Source organism: Pongo abelii, chromosome 9 (assembly GCF_028885655.2).
Source record: "Pongo abelii isolate AG06213 chromosome 9, NHGRI_mPonAbe1-v2.0_pri, whole genome shotgun sequence".
Lineage (NCBI taxonomy): Eukaryota > Metazoa > Chordata > Mammalia > Primates > Hominidae > Pongo > Pongo abelii.
Window position 1 is genome coordinate 60,740,203 of NC_071994.2, and position 23,124 is coordinate 60,763,326.

Sequence of the window (23,124 nt, forward strand, 5' to 3'; positions counted from 1 at the left end):
GTGTGTTTGAGTTGCATCTGTTACCTCTTCAGCCAGAACTAAAGTATATGTGAGCAAAACAATTTTGGATTGAATTATGGCTTATACAGAATGCATTGTATATAGCCTAAGCATCTTATTGGTTCCACACCTTTGGTAGAACAAACACTGCATTCTTTCTTATTAATTCTACCTACAAGATAGTACTGTTAGACACATTTAAGATATTCTCTGTGAAGCTAATTCATTTCAACTTGCAGACATAAATTAAATGTTTTTCAAATATAAATTATAAGCCTGTTTCTTTCTTTTTTTCTCTTAAAACTTTTTTCCCTTTTGCTCTTACTTATTTGTACTTTTAACACCTACTTTATTACCGATTTTTTTTAAAAGACCAATATTGGATGGAAATGTGGCATTCTTAGATGTAGAACAATGAAATAATTGTTTCTTTTGGCATTATCATTTTGGAAAAAGTTGTTAGAGTAGATGGGGACAACTGCATGATTAAAAATTGTATGATTTGTAGCCAGAAAGTATACTTCTTTAATAAAGCGTATAAATGCAATTTACTTATCCTTTTTTATTTCATTTTCTATTAAATTTTCAGGTCACTTTCATGAATTCAAAGGCAATTTACCAGTGATTTCTGGGTGCTGGGGCTGATTTTTTTGTGCATATTTGTAAGTATTGGTTTATCTTTACTTTTCTCATTGTGTAATGAAACAGTTACAGTTTGTAAACAAGTTCTTAACTCCTAGTGCGTGTGAATTTTTATTAGTTTTTCTGCAATTGTTTTGTAATTATTGTTTTTTGATAAGTGTTTTCTTGGGAGGAGCATAGAAAAAAGTACCAGCTGGTAAAGAAGCCTCAATTTGTTGTAATTTCCAGTGAAATAACACAATGCAGGCCCATTATAATAAGTTTAAAGAATAACCATCTTACTCTTTGAGAATAGGGCTCAATTGTAGGAATGAGTTATCTTAAAGAGTCTAGTCTATATACACATGAATAATTTACACTGATAACTTCTGATAGTCTTCTGGTTGTCTGTACTTGAAAAGTGCTATGTGCCTATGCCCATAGAAAAGATGTGAGACAATGTAGAATTCAAAGAGCTGTCAGCACATGAGGAGATAATGTACAGGCATACCTCGTTTTATTGCACTTTGTTTTATTGTGCTTTGCAGATTTTTTTTTAAGCAAATTAGAGATTTATGGCAACCCTGCATTGGGCAAGTCTATTGGCACAATTTTTCCAACAGCATGTGCTCACTTCATGTCTCTCTGTTACATTTTCATAATTCTCACAATATTTCAAACTGTCTCATTATTATTATGTCTGTTATGATGATCTATAATTAGTGATCTTGATGTTACTATTGTAATTATTATGGTGCTGCACCAAACAAGCCCAAATAAGGTGGCAAACTTGTGTGTATTGTGTGTATTCTGATTGTTCTACCAACTGGCTGTTCTTCCATCCCTGTCCCTCTCCTTGAGCCACCCTATTCTCTGAGGCACAACAATATTGAAATTGGGCCAATTAATAACCCTACAATGACTTCTAAGTATTCAAATGAAAGGAAGAGCAGCACATAAAATTCTCACATTAAATCAACAGCTACGAATGACAACTTTGTGAGAAAGGCATGTTGAAAGCTGAGACAGGTCAAAAGCTAGGCCTCTTGTACCAGTTAGCCAAGTTGTGAATGCAAAGGGAAAGTTCTTGAGGGAAATGCAAAGTGCTACTCCCGTTAATTATGAATGATAAGAAAGCAAAATAGCCTTATTGCTGATATGGAGAAAGTTTGAGCAGTCTGGATAGAAGACCAAATGGGCCACAACATTCCCGTAAGCCAAAGCATAATCCAGAGCAAGGCCCTAACTGTCTTCAATTTTTGTGAAGGCTGAGAGAAGGGAGGAAGCTGCAGAAGAAAGTTTGAAGCTAGCAGAGATTGGTTCACAAGGTTTAAGGAAAATAGCAGTCTCCATAACATAAAAGTGAAGGTGACACAGCCAGTGCTGATGGAGAAGCTGCAGCAAGTTATCCAGAAGATCTAGGTAAGACCATTGATGAAGGTGACTACATCAAACAACAGACTTTCAATGTAGATGAAACAGCCTTATACGGGAAGAAGATGCTATCTAGGACTTTGATAGCCAGAGAGGAAAAGTCAGCGCCTGGCTTCAAAGGACAAGTGGAGTCTTTTGTTAGAGGTTAATGCTGCTGGTGAATTGAAGTTGAAGCCAATGCTTATTTACTATTCTGAAAATCTTAGGGCCTTTAGGAATTAACTCTGCCCGTGCTCTACAAATGGAATAAGGAAGCCTGAGTGACAGCAAACTTGTTTATAGCATGGTTTACTGAGTATTTTAAGCCCACTGTTGAGACCTACTACTCAGAAAAAAAGATTCCCTTAGAGATGTTATTACTCATTGATAATGCACCTAGCCATCAAGAGCTCAGATGGAGATATACATGGAGATTATTGTTGTCTTCATGCTTGCTAACAGAGCATCCATTCTGTAGGCCATGGATCAAGGAGTAATTTCAACTTTCAAGTCTTATTATTTCAGAAGTACATTTTGTAAGGCTGTAGTTGCCATACATAGTAATTCTGCTAATGGATCTGGGCAACGTAAATTGAAAACTTTCTAGGAAGGAGTCACCATTCTAGATACCATTAAGAATGTTTATGATTCATGGGGGTGAGTAAAAATAGCAATATTAAGAGGAATTTGAAAGAAATTTGTTTCAACCCTCATGGATGACTTTGAAGGGATCAAGACTTCATTGGAGGAGGTAACTGCAGATGTGGTAGAAATAGCAAGAGAAGTGGAATTAGAAGTAGAAGTGGAGCCTAAAGATGTGACTGAATTGCTGCAGTCTCATGATACAACTTGAAAAGATGAGGAGTTGCTTCTTCAAAATGAACAAAGAAAGTACTTTCTTGAGATGGAATCTACCCTGGTGAAAGATGCTGTAAACATTGTTTAAATGACAACAAAGGATTTAGAATATTACATAAATGTAGTTGATAAAGCAGCAGCAGAGTTTGAGAGGATTGACTCAACTTTGAATGATGTTCTGCTGTGGGTAAAATGCTATCAAACAGCATTGTATGTAACAGAAAAATATTTTGTAAAGAAAGAGTCAATCAATGAGGCAAACGTCATTGTCTTATTTTAAGAAATTGCCACAGTCGGATCACAAGGTCAGGAGTTCGAGGCCAGCCTGGCCAACATGGTGAAACTTCATCTCTACTAAAAATACAAAAAATAGCCAGGCGTGGTGGTGCATGCCTGTAGTCCCAGCTACTCGGGAGGCTGAGGCAGAAGAATTGCTTGAACCCAGGAGGCGGAGGTTGTAGTGAGCCAAGATCATGCCACTGCACTCCAACCTGGGCAACAGAGCAAGATTCCATCTCAAAAAAAAAAAAAAACAAAAGAAATTGTCACAGCCACTCCAACCTTCAGCAACTACCACCCTGACCAGTCAGCAGCCATCAACATCAAAACAAGAGCCTCCACCCATCAAAAAGATTATCTCACTGAAGGCTCAAATGATCATTATGATTTTTTAGCAATAAAGTATTTTTAATTAAGGTATATTCATTGTTTCTTAGACTTCGTGCCATTGTACACTTACCAGAGTACAATATAGTGTCAACATAACTTATATGTACTGGGAAACCAAAACGTTTGCGTGATTTGCTTTATCGCAACATTTGCTTTATTGCAGTGGTCTGGACCAAACCTGCAATATCTTCAAGGCACGCCTATACTAAGGCATACTGTACTCTTCCCCATTCACAAAACACCATTATATTTTAAATAATATTTTGGAGAACAAAGGTACTTTTTATAAATAAAGAAGGCAAATTTCAAGAAAAAAATTGAATGAACTTTAAAGACCTATTAAAGTACTTGAAATTAATCAATATATATTATATAGAAGTGCTATAGAGTATGTGGCAGGTATTAAAAATGTCTCTGTGTATGTAAACCTACATTTAAACTTGCATTTAAAATATATGTGTATGTATACATTGTTGTAAACTGTTGATATTTAAGGGGCTTTTTTACATTTGATAACAGCAAAGACACAGGAAACTTTTTCTTTGTTAGTGTACTGCTGTAAAGGAATTTTAAAGAATATACTTCTAGGAAATTATTTGAAATAAGTAATGTTATAAATTAGAGTTTAAGTGATTCTCTATTTAAGCAGAGCTATTGAAAATTTATTTAATACCAGCTTTACCTTTCTTTTAATACTAGTATTGATTAGGACAGGCATTTTGAACCAGCTTAAAAAAATAGATGTTCATGTTTAATATAGTTTAATACATTTTATGTAGTTTTAATGCTTTAATAATAAATTGTTATTTTATGAAACTCTATCAATTTACATTTTATTATTTTTAGATGTAAGTCTTATGTAAAGCACAAAATTATATAAACTGTGGGGTCATTTGGATTAAACATAAGCTTTTAATTTATGCAAGGTATTGTGGTGAGGATTAGGAGGCAAAGAAGATGGAGAAAGAAATATAAAGTATCTTTGAAGGGCTCTTTGTGAAAACAGAGGATTCTAAGGAACTGAACTTATTCTATTGGAAATCTGAGGGAAGGGAAATAATTTTGAGCTGTCCAAATATTATTTTAGTTGCTTTGTCTCTTTTTTACCTCCTTTCTCTCTTCTTTCATATTATTTAGTCATTCCCTTTAGTAAGTTTTCAGGATGAGTAAAGTTTTTAAAGTGACAAATATAATTACCAGCATTTCAAACCAAGATGGCCTTCATTAAAATATAGTTTACGTTTCTTATCACCCAAAGGATCTGTTTCCTGAATTCTTCACTTTATTCCCTCCATCAAGACACATTTAGAGTAACTTTGAATGGTGGTGATCCAAGTAGCTGAGCATTTTCTTTTGACTTAACAAAGAGAAAGGCTAAAATTAGAAGGGGCACTGTTGATGTCGTTTCTGTATGGTTATTTCTGGAGTTCCACTTCAAACAAACAAACAAAAAACCAAAAAACTTTTAGTCAGATTTTGTCTGGCCACTTAGGCACATGTCATGCTAGTCATACAGGCTTAAAGCAATTATTTTCTGGTCTTGAGAATTTACATATGCTTGTTTAGGGCATGGGCTTTGGTGTTCCTTTGGTCAGTGATCTCAGGTTTTGCTAGGGCTGTCTCCTGACTGCAGAACCTTTTGGTTAAAGAAATATAGCCGGATACTATGACTAAGAAAAGTCAGATGAAATTAACATGGCATCCGAAATTCCTGAGTTTCTAGTTCTGTCATTTGTTGTGGAAACTGTCCAACCACTTAGACTGAAAGATGAGGCTTCTAAAACGACAGAAATATTTGTCTAGTGAGGCCTAAGAACAGGCAAATGGGTTCAGCGACAATTACTTCTTTTTTGAACCTTAATTTCCATGTCCTAGAACTGCTTATTTGCTACATGATCTAAGGCAGAAAGTTATACCTCATGGCCATGGGAAGGTTTCTTAGTAAGGTGTACAAGCCTGTGAGATAAGGAAGGTGGGATATTGTTTTGCACATCCATAATGAATGGGCCACACCAAAAGTGTGTGAGAACCGACTGGAATCTTACGTACTCAAATCAACTACCTAGGCCGGAAGAGGAAAACACTGTGAAGGAAAATGGCTGTCTTTTCAGAAGCTGCATCTTATTCTAGTGTTTTTTTTCTCTTAAAAAAGTAAAACTTCCTTTTTTTCTTTTCCTAAAGTAAGCATTGTGGAAGTTTGCCTTATTTTGCATGTTCTTATCTCACATTTGATTTTTTTATCTCTAATGAGAAATAATTATGTAATTCTGACCATTTAATTTTACCAGAGCAGTAAATGATTGGTTAAAAAAAAACCAAAAAAAACCAGACATAGTTTATTAGCTACCCTGCTTTTTCGGGTTACCCAAGTCTTTTTAGTAATTTGATAATGAATTCCTTTAAAAAAATTCTATCTTGGCTCATGGTCTCTAATAGCAATCTTTTTCCTGAGGTTTCTGACAAGGATTTTATTGTGTGGTACAAAAAGTGATTATTGCCTAACTCTAGGCTTGAGGCAATAATAATACCAACAGAATATTAAGATAGTATAACACTTGATTCTGCAGACATTTAATTGGCTGAATTTCACAAAAACTCTGTGGAATGAGTAGGAATTATCTTTATTTTTGCAGAGTAGCAGGATTCAAACCTTGAATTCATGGTATAAATTTAGTGCTCCTTTCACAACACCGTGCTGTCCTCTTTCAGAGAGAATTTCAGCTCTCTTGTTTTTGATCACTATCTCAGTCTTCACTTGGTTGCTGTATAAATATTTTTGAAATTTTGAAATAGACTAAGTCAGGGAGGAGATTGTAGAGACGCTTCTACCACTTACTTCATTTCCTCAGGTTCCTGGACCATTTGGTCCTCCCTGATATTTTCCTACTTCTCTATTCCAAAACTGCCACATGTCATGCTTCAGCTGAAATTTTTTGAATTACATAGATTTTTAGGAAACAAACAAACAAAAATCACAAAATCATGCCTTTGTGGCATTTTAAAATGCAAAGAAATCAGTTTAAAACTGAGCATAGCCCAGACCAAAGATCCCTCAGTGAGAACATCTGTGATTTTAAGGACAAGTAGGTCTAAGTGCGTTATCTTTAAAAAATATTATTCCAGGCTAATCTTGACATAGAGCAGGTAAATAAAAAAGATGAGCTGTGAAAATCCACAAATAGGGCTTGAATGCCATTTTCCATGACAACGGGAGCTGCCCCATGAAAGCATTAATGCTGGGAATGTAAGGAATTTAAAATTGTGCCTTCTCAGTTTTACAGTTGTGTGCTCATGTTAATTAGAGATATACTGACATTTGAAGTATCTACATTAATACACACAGCTACTATACATTTGTGAACTGTGGCCAGAAATCTACTTTAATTGAAAGGAGTTTGCTAATCTGAATGTGTATACCCATTACATTTTAAGCTTTTAAATTTTATATACTAGGTCCCTTAGATACTTGTTCTTTTTGCCCTCTCTACTTTCTGTTTCTAATTTATACCTGAAAGGACAGCCTGGCCTATTTTTAATCTCTTAGTGGTGTTTTGGAGCTGTATTGATGGAATTTTGAGAAAAAAATATTTTTAATAGCGCTTTTTATTTGCTGTAGTTTTCAATCTTTTTTTCCCTTTCTGACTTTCTGAATTACTGTTTTTTCTTGCAAACCTTTAAAATGGCCTGCCACCAAAATAAGGTAGGATTTAGGTTTATGAAATTTGCTTCACTGACTGTATTTAGGGACAAAAGTGCTACTCTTTATTGTCACACTATGGTTTTAGTCAGAGAAGCCCATTGTTGGAGACCTTAATGGAATAAACAGTGAAGAGGAATTCTGGTTTTTCCAGTATAGCTGAGTTTTATCTTTCAGTCTTCATGTCAAGCCATGTGTCTTAATTTTTGATTTGCAAATAGGTTCACAATAGCTTGATGACTTTTTGAGGTCATCTTTAACCCTAGAATTTTTGCTTTGTCTGTCTTAACATCTAAAGTAAGACCTTACATCTATTTTTTGCAAGCTTGTATTTCTTAAGAATCTGTCAGAGTTTTTAACCTAATTGTTTTGTGCTTGTTGTCTAATGAAACTCCTGCACTTACTTTTTGGACCAGTCCCTGAATATTACACAAGGCCAGTTAGAAAGAGGCTTCATTTTTGCAGCACCAGAACAAACTGCTCTAAAAAGTTTGTTAATACCTTGGACTTGTTTCATTAAACCATTTTACTGGCACTGTTAAACCACTGAGACCTGGGACCATTAAAATTTACTCAGTTACTATTATTATTATTATGGCCTATTTTACACTTTATTACTTTTTTTTTTCACTGTACCAAGTTCCTCTGTTCTTTATTCTTCCATGTTGCTTACTACATATTGTGCCACCACAGCACATTTGGTAATTTCAAGTTAATTGCTCAATTATCAGTGATAGTCATGAAGCATTTGAAACATGCGCGGTGGAACATTTTCAAAATTTCAAAATAAGTTGGTGTGTCATAATCTTAAATGTGAAACATGCCAATATCTGCAGGCATAAAAATACACAGCCTGAGCTAGGCATTTCAGGAAGGCAAAAACCTACTCTTAAAATCAGGGCTTTTGTCTGGCACTGAAGTGTTTCATCTTTGCTAATTTCAAACAACATGTCTAAATTTGATCTTGGTTTACTTTTCAACTCTAAAAATTTGGTCATAGTTTATAAAGGAAGATGGAAGTAAAACTGTATTGATTCTGTCTGAATGTTTTACCATGACCTCATAATCCTGTATTCACCATAAAGTGGAATTGGTGTGAGGTGGATCCATGTTGGGTGTCAATCAAGGAAGCTGACTTATTAAAGAAGCAGAACTCATAAGGCAATCCTCTAATCAGAGGACAGTGTTACAGTGAAGATTGTATATTGATGATTTATTGATACTGAAAAACAAACCCACAAGAACAATGACACTTCGAGGACTTACTCTGAATGCTACACACCAGTATTTTCAGATGCTTGCAAAACAACTTACACATTATAGCAAAATAATTATTGTAACTCTTTTGGCAACTAGGCAAACTATCATTAAATTTTTGCATTAGTATTCAGTTTAGGGTTTTCTCTAAAGTAATATAGTGCCAACAGCTCTTTTTTTTTAAGATGCTGTTATAGTTCTTTCACATTTTTATAGTACTGTAGTAAAGTTGAATTTACTGGATACATTTGAAGGTGGAGTAGAGTTGCACAAGAGTCAACATTAAAGTGATTCAGTGCCCGATGGAGAAAACTTCTTTTTAACTTGAGATTGGAAACAATATGGTGGTTGAGGGCAATTTTCTAAGAGCTGCTAATAAATTTGAATATTTCCCTAAAAAGCTGCTCTCTGAACTTGTTTCTAACCAAGAAGATAAGCTTAATTATCTTCCAGTATTCTTACATAGCTTTCATTAATATTGAAAGGAACTAAATGCATGTAGAGAAGGGGAAATAAAGCCATTATTTAAGCTTAGTGGTGGTCTGACATATAAAGAAGTGAAGAAGTGTCAATAAATACACTAATTGGGCATAGCTGGCTTTTTTGTTGTTATTTAACCTTTAGCATATCTTTTTATTTGTTTGTTTGTTTTTTTTTAAGTTCGGGGGTACATGTGCAGGTTTGTTACATAGGTAAACTTGTGTCATGAGGGTTTGTTGTACAGATTATTTCATCCTCCAGGTGTTAACCCAAGTACCATCAGTTAGTTTTTCTGATCCTCTTCCTTCTCCCACCTTCCACCCTCTGATAAGCCCCAGTGTGTGTTGTTCCCCTCTATGTGTCCATGTGTTCTCATCACTTAGCTCTCATTTTTAAGTAAGAATATGCGGTATTTGGTTTTCTGTTTCTGCATTAGTTTGCCAACAATAATGGCCTCCAGCTCCATCCATGTCCTGCAAAGGACATGATCTCATTCTTTTTATGGCTGCATAGTATTCCATAGCATGTATGTACCACATTTTATTTATTCAGTCTATCATTGATAGTCATTTAGGTTGATTTCTTGTCCTTGCTATTGTGAATAGTGCTGCAATTAACATGTGCATGCATGTGTCTTTATAATAGAACGACTTATATGCCTTTGGGTACATACCCAGTAATGGGATTGCTGGGTTGCATGGTATTTCTGTCTTCAGGTCTTTGAGGAATCGTCACACTGTCTTCCACAATGGTTAAACTAATTTACACTCCCCAAACAGTGTATAAGCATTCCTTTTTCTCCACAAAGTTACCAGCATCTGTTATTTTTTGACTTTTTAATAATAGCCATTCTTACTGATGTAAGATGGTATCCCATTGTGGTTTTGACTTGCATTTCTCTAATGATCAGTGATGTTGAACTTATTTTCATATGATTGTTGGCCACATGTACGTTTTCTTTTGAGAAGTGTCTGTTCATGTCCTTTGCCGACTTTTTCATGGAGTTGTTTTTTTTTTCTTGTAATTTTGTTTAAGTTCCTAATAGATGGTGGATATTAAACCTTTATCAGATGTATAGTTTTCAAAAATCTTCCCCCATTGTGTAGATTGTCTGCTTACTCTGTTGATAGTTTCTTTTGTTGCACAGAAGCTCTTTAATTAGATCACATTTGTCAATTTTTGCTTTTATTTTATTACAGTGATCTATAAGATGTGAAATACAGTCTGTCTATAATTCAGGAAAAAGTGAAGTCGTTGATTACTCAGGTTTTTAGATAGAAATATTTTAGTAACTATTCAGCTTATAAAGATTGAATAATAAGTGAAATGTGTCACTCTCAGCATATAGTCTTATCTCAAGTTCATATTTTATGTTATTTTGGAATATTGGTAGAAATTATTATAATTTCACCAAATTTTTGCTAGCTCCAAAGCATAAAAATGTGAGTTAAAGATTGCCAATAAAGGTAACGCATTTTGTGTATTCTCTCTCTGAGTATGACTTACATATTTATTGCTGGAGGTATTCAAAGATATGAGGCAATGACAGTATAAAAAGAATAATTTCCAAAGCATCACCTTTTATAGATAACCGGCAAAAGAGAATATTCTTAATGTTTAATTATTCAAAAAAGTTTGTTCATGTGATGTAATGCTTGTTATTATTATTATTTGCTTAGCACTATAGGTTTGGCACAGTGCTTACAAAAGAAGAAAAGATGGTCTCTACCCCAAGGATTTAAAACTTGTTATGTTACTAGAGAGTTTATGTGGGTGGAGTTTTCTTTGGATACAAACTGTACTGGAGTTAGCTCTTTCTCTTTCTTTTCAGCTCACACAGTTTGATATAAACTTAAGTGAATGAATTCATTAATAAAAGCAGATTTTCTATTTTTATTTCACCTCTGGGCCATTTTATACCTTTGGAGCACACGAGCACAACAAAAGGTATGTTTTATAGTTAATTATTTTTCCCTTTTTTATCCTGACATCGTAGATAATTAAGCAACAGCATTAATGGAACCCAAGTCTCCACTCCTATAAATGCCTATGTTGGGCAGAATATAGATTCTTTCTTTCCTTAAAGCTAAGGCAGGCTGGTGACAAGCCTATCACTTAGTTTTAATTACTACCACTAGTATTCTGATGTTTCACTGAACAAAATGAAGAAATCCAGATGTATTATTTTTTTCCATTATTATATATATTGTAGAATCATTCATCAGAATGGATTGTTTTAAAGGTGAGATTGATCTCACGTATTTTGATATCTGATGTAGTAGTAAGTGTATGCTCATTGGATGGCTGGCAGTTTTAAGGGATTAAAACATTCTGAGCTTTGTCCTGGCAGAGGCAGTATGTGGAAGCCGCTGATTATGTTGACTTTGTGACTAGTTAGAGAGAGTTTTTCCCTGGAATTGTAGTCACAAGACAGATAACTAAATGGCAATATCTGGGAGAAGGCGGAGAAAGTGAGACCTGAAAAGTGTGGGTATAAACAAGAGAGTTGAGTGTCAGAAAACTTTGAGGGCCTTGGAGCTTTTTGAGACAATATGGTTGAACAAATGGAGGAAATACCTGTTCCTCTTACTTCATTGCAGTAATTAAGAAGAGGAGAAAAAGGCAGAGAGATAAGTTAAACAGTAAATGATTGAAATAAGAGATTTTTGTAGAATCACAAAATGGATTTGAGGACTTTTTTTAAGATGTGGAAATACTTGTTTGGATCAGGCAATACCAATGTAAAAGGAGTTCTACAGTTTTTCCCCCCTAATTTATGTAAAGTTTATTTATTTCAACTCAGTGCCTTCTAAGTACAACTTTAGGAATTTTAGGAAATGTATGCCTACTTGGTAAAAACCAATGAGAACAATTTTACTTTCTCTGGGTAAAGATTAATATAGATGTGTATGAAAATAATCATCTATGTATTACACTCTGATATTGTATATTGGAGAACTTTAGAAAGTTCTCATTCATTGTAACTATGACCAAGAAGAGTCTTTATATCTGATAGATCAAATAATCAGGTGAATTAGGTTTCTAATGTGGTATATGATGTTTTTAGTTTTGGGGGTTGGGAAACTCTTTGGAATCATTTTTCTGACAAGTGACTTACAGTGTAATGAATCTTCTTTCTCCTTCCTTTTCCTTTCTCCCCTCCCTTCTGTTCTTCCTTTCTTTTTTTTTATTTAGAAAGAGATTTTTTCTAATTAGTCTGTATGCTATGTGCTGAGTTGTGTGATAGTACCCAAGACATGTATCTTAAATTGTATGCAGTGTCACCTTTTTGATTAAGAACTGAAGAGTACTGATTGGGTTTCTTATATAAACTAAAAGCACTCTAGTCCACTTTGGGCAATCAAAGAAACTAAGGAACTGTTGGAATTAGTTTTACTATTTTGGGGGTGATGAAGATAGGATAATTAGAAAGAAATTATAGTCTTTATTGGGCCAGCAGTTTACTAAACTTGAATTAGGATTTGTGAAATTTTAAGGCTTATTGAATATTTGCTCTCTAAGAACAGGATAGAGAAATAATCTTGATCTTAAAAGGAGAATTTTAAATTTTTTAGAAAGATCTCTTACAGTGAGATATCCTGTATAACCATACAGTTATAACCATCAGGGATATCCCTAGTTGTGTTTCTCTGGCATTTCTTCCACACAGAATGAATTCATCTCAATTGTTGATGTTGGTCATTTGTTGAGTGTAATTTAACTTAGGGATAAAAGGGATAAATATCCAATTGAACCAAAAAGGTAAAGTTTATAAATTATATCAAGGATACTACACAAAAGATAAAACTCAAATATGCCTGAAAGAAGGTTGTGGATTGGTTGAAGTTATGATTATATATAAGACTGTTAGAATGGCAAGCTGTGAAGCAATTTCAAATATCTAGAGGGAACAGCCTGCAACTTTCCGACAACAGTACCTAACAGTGCTCCAACACTTCCAAGTTTCTGTGGCGGGGAAAGAATGGGAGAGAATAGACAGTCAAGGGTTTATACTTGGGATAGAGAAGTTAACCAAAAAACAGTTGCTGCTTGTGTTAAGAACCTGTATGTGCTAGATATTGTGCTAAGCACTTACACGTTGTTTTTAATCCTTTCAACTCTATTGTAAGATAGCTTCCTCCCCTGCAATACCCAGTTGGTTTCTCTAAATTCTGATTTCTTTTTTTGCCTTCTTAGCACTTAAAATGATTGGTATTTATCACATATTTGTATATTTATTTAATGTGTAGTCTCTACACTAGTCTAAAAGCTCTGTCAGGGAAGAGACCATGACTATTTTGTTCAAACTTGTATATGGTGTTTCTAGCACAGTGCCTGATGTATAGTATGTTCCTAATAAATGTTTGTTGAAAGAATGAGTACATGAACAAAAAATATATAAAGACAAGGAAGGAATGAATGAAAGGAAGAAAAAGGCAGAACTGGGATTTAAACAATTGATCTGAGTTTGGAAGCAATTTGTTCCCATTCCAGTATGCCAGCAGGGTTTTATTTCATTTAGAATATTCTTAATTACAAATTTATCTGATAAAATTTTCACAGGTTGAGCTGTTTCAGAGCACCTCAAATATTTGGCCTCAGAAGTGTTATATCTTAGTCTGAGGCTGAATGCCATGAAAAAGGCCTGCCTAGTCCTTTTCTCATCCTGTTGGAATATTGCAACCATCTTATGGTGATAGTTCTCTCTAGAAATACAGATGTCAGAGTCTTGATTTTTAGGTTTCTGTTTCTCCTACTCAAAGAGAGTGCACTTCTCTCCCTCTTTCTCTGCAACTGACCCTTAATTTTGTCCTTGGGCTGCTAAGTTGATTTTCAGTAATGGACAGAGTGATTGTTGCCTGCCCTGCTGAGTTTTTTTCCTGGAGAAGAAGTGTGTCACTGTGGGAGGAGTTGGGCTCAACCAAAGGAGCACTTAGCCTGGCAGGTGCCAGGCACAGGGGCTTGGTTTGGTCTTTTAGCAGTGACCCCAGTTGTGCTGCTTAATATTTTTCATTGTTATTAATAAATATAATTGAGAGGAATTGTTTTGTTTTTGCATAATGCTTTTGACCATTTTCATGTCTTTTTATTTCTTATGCCATCTTTAAAAAAGCTTTACTCTGCCTTTCCGTTCTGCTTTCCAGGAAAGGAGGAAACGTAAGCATGATGAGAGTGAACACTTTGTGGATGTGATTAGGTCAAACAGGAAGTAGCTGTCTCCCAGATATATTGAATAGATACTTATTTAAATCTTGAAGTCAACTTAAAGTGTCCTATATAAACTCCCAAGACAGTACCAGGAACAGATGTGAAGCAATAACTATCTTTACCTGGACCAAATTGCAATATTGAAGCTTCGGGCATACGGTAGTTTATTGTTTGAAGCAGGCTGGCCTGCTTGCAAGTTAATAGCATAGTGAGAAATGTTCTGACACCATTAGGATCTTCATTCTGGATGGTATAACCAGTGGTTAATCTAATTTCCATCTTGATCTCTGAAAGCTATTTAAAGATGTGGTTATCTGTTTTCCCAGTTAAGACAAATCCTTTTTCGGTAGCAAATGTTTTCTTCCAAGAATAATGCTTTGTACCTGTTGGAAACTAATTCAGCTCCACAAGTATATACTAATAACTGACTTTTTTCAAAGCACAGCATTAGATGCTGCATTGGAAACAAACGCAAATGTATTATACAAAGTCCCTGCCCTCAAGAACCTTAGAGTCTAGACATAATTATTAAACTCTCTTATTCATTTTATTTGTGTCCCTAGTGTCTAAGTGAACCAATGCATGGCTCAAAGAAGGAAAATGTTAATTAAATTGCATTTGTTATTGCAGAGGAGATACACAGAAGAGAGGAGATGGAATTTCCTATGCAGAATGTTAAATGCCTTAATAGAGTTAAAAATACTACTCTAGGAGGTTCAAAAAATTTAAGATATATCCCTTTAAGAGGAAGTACATTAAGAAATGACTTTTTGATGTTCTTTGAAAGTTGGGTGGGATTTTGTCAGTGGAATAGGAGATGAAGAAAGGAGCATCCTACTAGTAAGGGGACTAGCACAAGCGTGGGGAATATGGGGTAGACGAATGGAAGCACATAGTATGGGATAGGAAACAATAAGTTCAGGTGGATTGAGGTATAGGTATGTATAGGCTAGAAAATTTAGTGTGATTATATCATCGTGATCCATAAGGCTAAGCTAAGGCATTCAGTAGATCATAGGGGACCATCACAACCAAATAGTCCAGGAGCATGCCAAGAGCTTTGCTTTTGAAAAATTAATTCAGTGAATAGTTAGTAGAGTGGATTAGAGGGTTAAAAAAAGAGAAGCTACAGAAGCAACTTGTGAGGACTACTGCAAAATTTCAGGTAAAATGTAAAAGATTTAAACAAGTGATGAATAAGACTGGTAAGACTATATGTTATGGGAAGCACAAGGGAAAGGGGTCAAAATGACTCCTATTGCTTTCTTCTTGTTCGTCACAGTATTGAATTTTTGAAAAGTCAGAGGGAAATGATTGAACTAAATATCTCTTGTCAGTGTGCAAATCCATTTCCATCTCATAAATTAGATCCCCACTGAAAATTAACAATTTTTTTTCTCCCATGGAAGACTGGGAAAAAGATATATTTTTAAAGGAATGAGGATATCCTTGAAGATATAATTGCCTTGAGGAATTGGAGGCATAACATAAATACAAAAGATATTAAGACTAGGACCTAAAGTGTGTAGGCAGGGCCTTGATGATTTCAGAGACATAAGGTAAAACTTAGCTACCATGAGTATGAGAAAAGTGAAGATACTAGAGATTATGGCGTTTTCATCAGGTGACTCTCACATAGGGATTAGTACATGGCATCTGTGAAGAATAGAACAGGTGCACATGGAGTTTGGTTACTTTTAAAACTCTCACAGATAAAGTGATGACTATGACTCCCTGGTTATATTGCCACATTCTGTCCTTGTCCACATGAGATATAGTTGTCGCAAATATTATACTTAAGATGCAGGCTCTCTTCTACTTGTCCTTTTCAAGAGGAGGGAATAGTGCAGGAAAACATAGTCATGAGTGAGAAAAGACTTATTGAAATAAAAATTAAAAAATAGACTTAAAAAAACAGAATAAAGTCAAAGTGACCTTGTTGGGGATCCTTGTCATTCATATTACCTTATCATTCATACTAACACTAACATTCATTCGTTCATTCACTCTATAAGAATATGAACTCAGAGATCTTCTGGACATGAGGGTGGGATTCAAAATAGAAAAGGAAGAATTAGTCCGAAGGAGTTTATAATCAGTTTGTGAGTGGAGATAAAATATATGTATATGAAAAAGGAGCAAAAGGCTACTGATACAAAACCTAGTCATTTGTCCTTGGGAAACTCATTTTATATTTCTGAAAAAGTTTTATTCCATTAAGTATAGTAATTTCAGATGGGCTTTTTGGTTGTCCAATATTTTAAATATATTGATTGATTCATAGTCTTTTAGTTTGCATTATTTTCAAAAATCAGTCTGCTGTAATTCTTATATATATTCCTTTATATGTAATATGCCATTTTCCTCTGGCTGCTTTCCCCGCCCCCCCTTATCACTGTTTTTAAGCAATTTGATTATCATGTGCTTTGGTGTAGTTTTCTTAATGTTTCTTGAGATTGAGGTTATTTGAGATGCTTGGATCTGTGGGTTTGTGGTTTTCATTGTATCTGGAAAATTTTCAGCCATTATTTCTTAAAAATTATTGTTCATGCCGCTCCATATTATACATATATGTTATGCAGCTTCAAGTTGTCCTACAACTCACTGTAACTCCCTGATTTTCAGTTCATTTTTTTCATGTTTTTCACCCCACATTTTGTTTCATTCTAGGTTGTTTCTATTTATAAGTCTTCAAGTTCACGTATTTTTGTCCCGCAGTGTCTAATCTGCTTTTAATTCTACCCAGTGAATTCTTCATCTCAGATAGTCTGTTTTCATTTTTATAAATTCAACTTGAATCTTTAAAAATATATTCTATTTCTTTGCTTAATATATTAAGTCTTTCTTTTAGCTCCATGAACAAATGAAATGCAAGTATAATAGCTGTTTTAATATCCTTGTCCACTAGTTTTATCATCTATGTCATTTCTGGATCAGTTTCAATTGATTGATTTTCCTTCATGAGTTGTATTTTGTTTGTGTGGCTTCTTGGTATGGCTGGTAAATTTTTATTAGATGCCAGAGACTGTAAATTTTATGATTTTAAGTGCTCAGTATTTTTGTATTTCTATAAATATTTTTGAACTTTTTTTTCTGATATGCAGTTAAAGTGGAAATAGTTTGATTCTTGCTTTTATGCTCTGTCATGCTTTCAATGCTTGCTTTTAAGCTCTGTCATTTGGAACCAGGATGGCCTTTAGTATAGGGATCATTCTCTTCACTACTGATGCAATATCATTCTAATACTCTGATCGGTGTCCCTTGTATTATGAAGCTTTACACTTTTGATGATGGGAGAATGACCTATTCCTGGCCTTGGATGAGCTCTGGGGTTTGTTCCTTCTGTTCCTTTTAAGTGTATCTTTCCCTAACCTTGGTTAGTTTCTTCATATACATGTACTAATCAATACTTGCTTAAGTTTTTGTGAGACTCTCTGCATATCTCTGGAACTCTACATGCAGGTCTCTTTTTGCCATTGCTCTGCTCTACAAACTGTAGATACCTTGGCCCCTCTAGACTGCAAGCTCCATCTTCTTAACTCACTGAAATTATTAGAGTTCACCTCTGTGCATTGCAGTCCGTAGTTTCTCTCTCTATGCAGTAAGCTGGGACAACTGTAGGGATGACTTCATTTGTTTTACCTTTCTCAGGAATCACTATTTTTTTGCTGCTTCCTGTTTTCATATATTTTGCCCAGTTTTTTAGTAGTCTAAGCCAGCAGGATCTTGGCCAGAGGCAGAAGTTTTCACAAATGTGAGGAATGTTATGTAATATATATAAAGTATGCATTTTAATTGAGTGCTTCACACATAGAAAGTATTCGATAAAAGATGGTTACTATTGCTGTTCCTCTTCCTGCTTCCTGTTTATCAGTGAAGCTTTATCTTATCAAGCCTCTTATATGAAGCCTTTCTGAACTACTTATTTCCCAAGTGATTGCTTATTCTTTATTCTTTGTACCCATATTACTTTTTTGCATACTTTTAAAATAAATTTTTAATTTTTGTGGGTACGTAGTAGGTGAATATACTATGGGTTAGCATACTTTTATTGCAACATTTACAAATCTATGTTACAAATATTTTTCTGTGTCTTGTGGCAGATTGTAAGCTCTTAGAGAAATATCTGCCTCGTCTACCTATCCCAGTTTCCAACATATAGTAAGTGCTTAAATATTTGTTACATAAAAGAAAAACTGAGTGTCTTACACATTTTATGAAATCTTCAGGAATAGAATTTTTGATTGGGAAGGAAAGAGAGGTGGTTTGGAAATCTGAGAACATTTGAGTAAATGAAAGCAGAGAGGAAAGTAAGGTTTTGAGGCACCAGAGAGCAACATGAGAGCAAAAGGTGGTTGGTTGAGGTGGGTAGTATGTATAACATCATTATATGACATATATCATCATCATCATCATCATCATCATTGCATCACCATCAAGTTCCTGTGAAGGTGAGAGTATGGTGGGAGAGATATATTGTGATGTGTCAATGAAACAATTTTGTGATACCTTCAGCACAATGCTGTAATATACATGGTAACATTGGTAACATTACAAAATGCAATTGTGTGAGTCAGTATAACTTCAACCATTGCTGTAAGAGCTTTTAAACAAAGTGCTAAAACTCAACATACTTTTTGGAGTAGGTGGACCTTGGAAGAAAGCGGTGGGGATGGATAAACTAAGAATCAGAAAAGAATTCTAAATAATAGAAAATAGCATAAATGCAAACATGGTGTAGGCTTTAAGTAAGCATAGTAGAGCAGCAAGAACAAATGGACCTTGGAGTTGAACACACTAGGGCTTCACTTGATGCGACTCTGATCAAATTACGTGGCCTGAGTCACAATTCCTTCATCTGTTAAATGGGTATGGTTGTTGAGAAGATTATATGATGGATAGAGAAAATTTATTGTATATTTGGTAATGGTGGGCCCATTAACTATTAGTTTCTTTTGTTTTAGACATTCTTTATCTTCTGATGAGGAAAGGAAAATGCTTCAAGAAGGACTTTGTGATTCCTTATCACTTTGTGTAAGAGCCTAAGTATAATATACATGAGTGTAACTGATGTTCACATTTATTTCCTATTTCCATGGCAAATTAGGATTGCATTGCATTTTTATGATCCAGTACTAAGGAGGACTACATCATTTATACACCTAAGTTTTTCACATGTTCTAGGTTTAACTTGTGTTTAAACATATTAGGATTATTAAGTTTTATGCACAAATTAAACTATTTTACTACCACAATTCAATATTTTTCAGGAATGCTTCTATTTATAGGCAGCATAGCTATTGAATGAAAGATTGAAAAACAGAGTATCAGAAATCCTAGTTTTCACAAGTCTTGAACTCTTTTGTGTTCATTTATTCATTCTGTGCATAAAAATCAGTTTTGATTTCACTTTCCCATCAAGATAGAATATAAGGTACAGAGTAAAGTTTAAAAACCTTTGATTTTCAAAAATAATTATACTCTAAATTCCCAATCAGTTTATAAAAGACTACTTTTAATGTGCACTTACCCACAAAACTAATTTGGATATATGGGACCTTCAAAGGTGGTTCTAGCATAGAAACAAGGAAATCTTTTATTTCTTCACTGGAGGAAAAATTCAGGACTCCTTCAGTTAACTAACTATATTTGGTTAAGAGAACTAAGGAATTTGCACAGTCAATGGAATAAATCGATAAACCATTGTCATTTTGGAGCCATTTTTCAGCACTCTTTTTGGTCCTCAGATACTGTATTGACATACATAACTAATAGATTTTGTACATAGTGCTGTTGATCCTGGCAAATGAACAGCCTCCTTAAGTCATCTGCCTGGTATCTCAAGTGACTTGGCAAGGATCTGGCATGAGGTGTCACCTGACTTCATCTGCTCCCTTCACTACAGACTGGTTCTTTGCATTTATAAACCTCAGTCTGGCCTCAATAGTGGTTTCCTTGGTTGAGAGTCATCTTATTTTCAGCTGAAGACATGTGACCTCCAGGATGCTGGTAAACGTGTTGCAAGACTAAGTTTTGATGAATCTCACAAGACTCCTCTATAGAGAATGAACTGAAACCGAGGAGCTGACAGTGTTAATAATTCAGCATTTGGCAGCACTGTGGATATTAATGCATTTGTAGTTCACCTTGACCAACCTTGGCCCAATCACTAAAACGGACTAAACCCATCACTAAAATGAGTTTAGTTATCTCAGTTTAGTCTCTGGGGAGAATTTTAATTTTTTTTTTAAACCTATAGATGAGATAGAAAAAAATGTTAATCTCCTCTAAGACATACAAGGTTCATAGCCCACTGGACTATGTGTTATGAAATAAAATTTGTGTTACAATAAATTGACATCTTGATTTAGTGAAAATAAGGTTTAAGAATTTTTATATCACATTATGGCTGATTTGGGGTATTTTTAGTTGCCCATTTATTAAAAAGTTCAGGTGAAGTACCTATTTTGATATTTCAGGCAAACATATAACTTTTATCTTTAAGTAACCAGTAATTTATGTACTCTATGCAGGTAAACTATATAAAGAATTTATTAGAAAAAATAACACATGTTAATGGTAATAAATACATATAATAGTTAAGTATATTCAGTAATTAGGACTTAAAGTTATTTTATAAAAATTACTTTCATGGGGGAAATAAATGTATCTTCTTGTATTAAAATGCTAATGGAATGACACAATTCCTATTAAATTATTAATAGCTCCAAGACACACCTCATAATTTGGGGGTGCCTAAAATAATATGGCAATGGCTGGAGTGGAAAGATCCTGCTCCTTAAAATTTGATTTGTTGAGCTGTCTGAATAATCTGTGTCCTTCTGATACATACCAAAAACATTTTACAATTGCAAAGGAGTTATTTTTAAGCTTTCTCTAACCCAGCCCCTTTCAGGTTGATATGACCACTTTGCTGTCAGATTTTCTACATTAAAGAGTAGAAATGAAGAATTTAAATATCATATAAAGAAAAGGTAATTTTATATAAATAAAAAGTAATTTTATATAAAGAAAAAGTATTTATATAAAGTAAAAGTCCTTGAAGTATTCAAATTCATATTTCTACTTACAAATCCTAATTATTATATTCAAGTCGAACTACAAGGGGTTAGGTTTATACTTTTATAATATTTAAAATATATTTTTGTGGTGATAAACTGTGGTTTACATTATGTGGTGAAAGACACAGACAATAAAACTGAAAGGAAGTAAAGAAATCAAATTGAGACTATTTTGTTTTGGCTCTTTATAAAGCTGATTTAAATTTTTAATAAATTTGAGTAGTCAGAGACTTATATTTAAGTATTATATTTTTATTAACATAAATCTTCAAATGGGAAATTATGTCCACATGATAAATATGTGAGGTTAATGAAGGTAATTTGCCACCTGTGTCATGAAACATCTCCTTTTGACCCGTAAGTAAAAATTTCTAAGTTTTCTTGCTAAGTCTTTAGAGTCTAAGAGATCAGAATTAAAAGGCAAAAAAATTAGCACTATAAAAATCTCAGTCTGTCAAGAAATCGTGCATAAGGTCTGTAAATAAGTAGAAAGGAATTAGAAGTATGTTTTAAATAGCAGATTGGATCAATTAAAATAATTTGTAGGTGTGTCTTCCTTATGCTATGGTAGTAATAAATGGCATTGTTCTATAATGGAATAGATCTTCAACCATAAACTAGTTTGGTTACTTTGGCTCAATTTCTTTCCACTTCTGTTTTCCTTGCAAAGGAGAATGCACTACATTTCTGTTAGCAATGTAAATTTCTCTTGCCCTGAAAAAGTCATAAAGTCCAACTTGCCTTTTGACACAGTCTAAGCTGCTTGGATTAGGTAAAGCTGATCTTAAAAGAGAAAAATCGGATACTCAGCAAACCCTAGCAGATATTTTGACACACTCTTAGAGCTTGTAAGAGTCATCATAAACTTAAACATTACCTTTCCTAGTACAGAAACCACAATAATAAATATGGTTTGAATATTTTATGAATGACTGAGCACCCTGCTTTGCTAATAAGTCCTCTGGAAAGTTATGACTTTTTTGGGATGGCTTTACTTTTCGAAGAAGGAGTGTTCAAGAGAAGCTACTGATGAGGTGTCATATAATTTTACAAGTTGCATAACTGCTTTTAACTGCTGAACTATCTCTGATTAAAATAACAATTGAGCTTGTAATTTTTTTCTGAACAGCTGCTGCTACAGGGGTCATTACCTTGGAGAGCTAAAAAATAATCGTACTCCTGGTACATGAGTTATGTAGTCTTGTGTTTTACAGCAAAGCACAAAGTTTAAAGCCTATAGAAGAATGTTATTTGAAAGCTGTCAAACCATGTTAAAAAAGACTGCATCGTCAAAAGGCCCTAGTGGCCACGATTCTGCATGTAGCCTTGTCTTATTCATTATAAAATGCATGTTTATAAAGTTCCACAGAGCATCCAATTCCCAATTCACTTATATCAGCAAGACTTAACTTGCTCATTAATCTAAATTCTTTTGCAACTTTAATCTACATGTTTAATTAATCATAAAATGAGGCGGTAAGTAATTTCAGCAATGTGTGGCTTGTTATCAGATGCATTTAATCACTCTTCTGTGAGCTCATTTGGAAACACCTGAAGATGTCGAGTGCAGTTTGAATAAGCATAAATTATTCTTTGTCAGTGTACTTCACTCAACTAATAAGACATTAATTTAAAAGGCACTGTTTGTCATTTTTAGATCTTTACCAATATTTTTAGCTTAGCAATATAACTCTAATTGTATATATGATTCACAACTAGTGCCCAACATAGGAAAGGGTAAGAGTTTAATTCATTTTTCTTATTTACATGTAATGATGTCATGTAATCTTAGTTTTTAATGAGGATTAAGCATCTTGTAAGTATTCATATGCTTTTGGA

At 34.2% G+C, this 23,124-nt stretch overlaps 1 protein-coding gene across 7 annotated transcripts in view; it reads left to right on the forward strand.

Moving 5' to 3' along the window:
* SOX6 (SRY-box transcription factor 6) overlaps positions 1-23,124 on the forward strand; it is a 757,470-nt gene that overhangs the window by 232,528 nt on the left and 501,818 nt on the right. For 4 of the 7 annotated variants that reach the window (XM_054523669.2, XM_054523670.2, XM_054523671.2 and 1 more), the window contains one exon: positions 590-662. Coding sequence is in view for 1 of the 6 variants with exons in the window: in XM_054523662.2 (XP_054379637.1) it covers positions 10,856-10,942 (87 nt within the window). In the remaining 5 variants the exon portion in view is untranslated. 7 annotated transcript variants of the gene reach the window in all.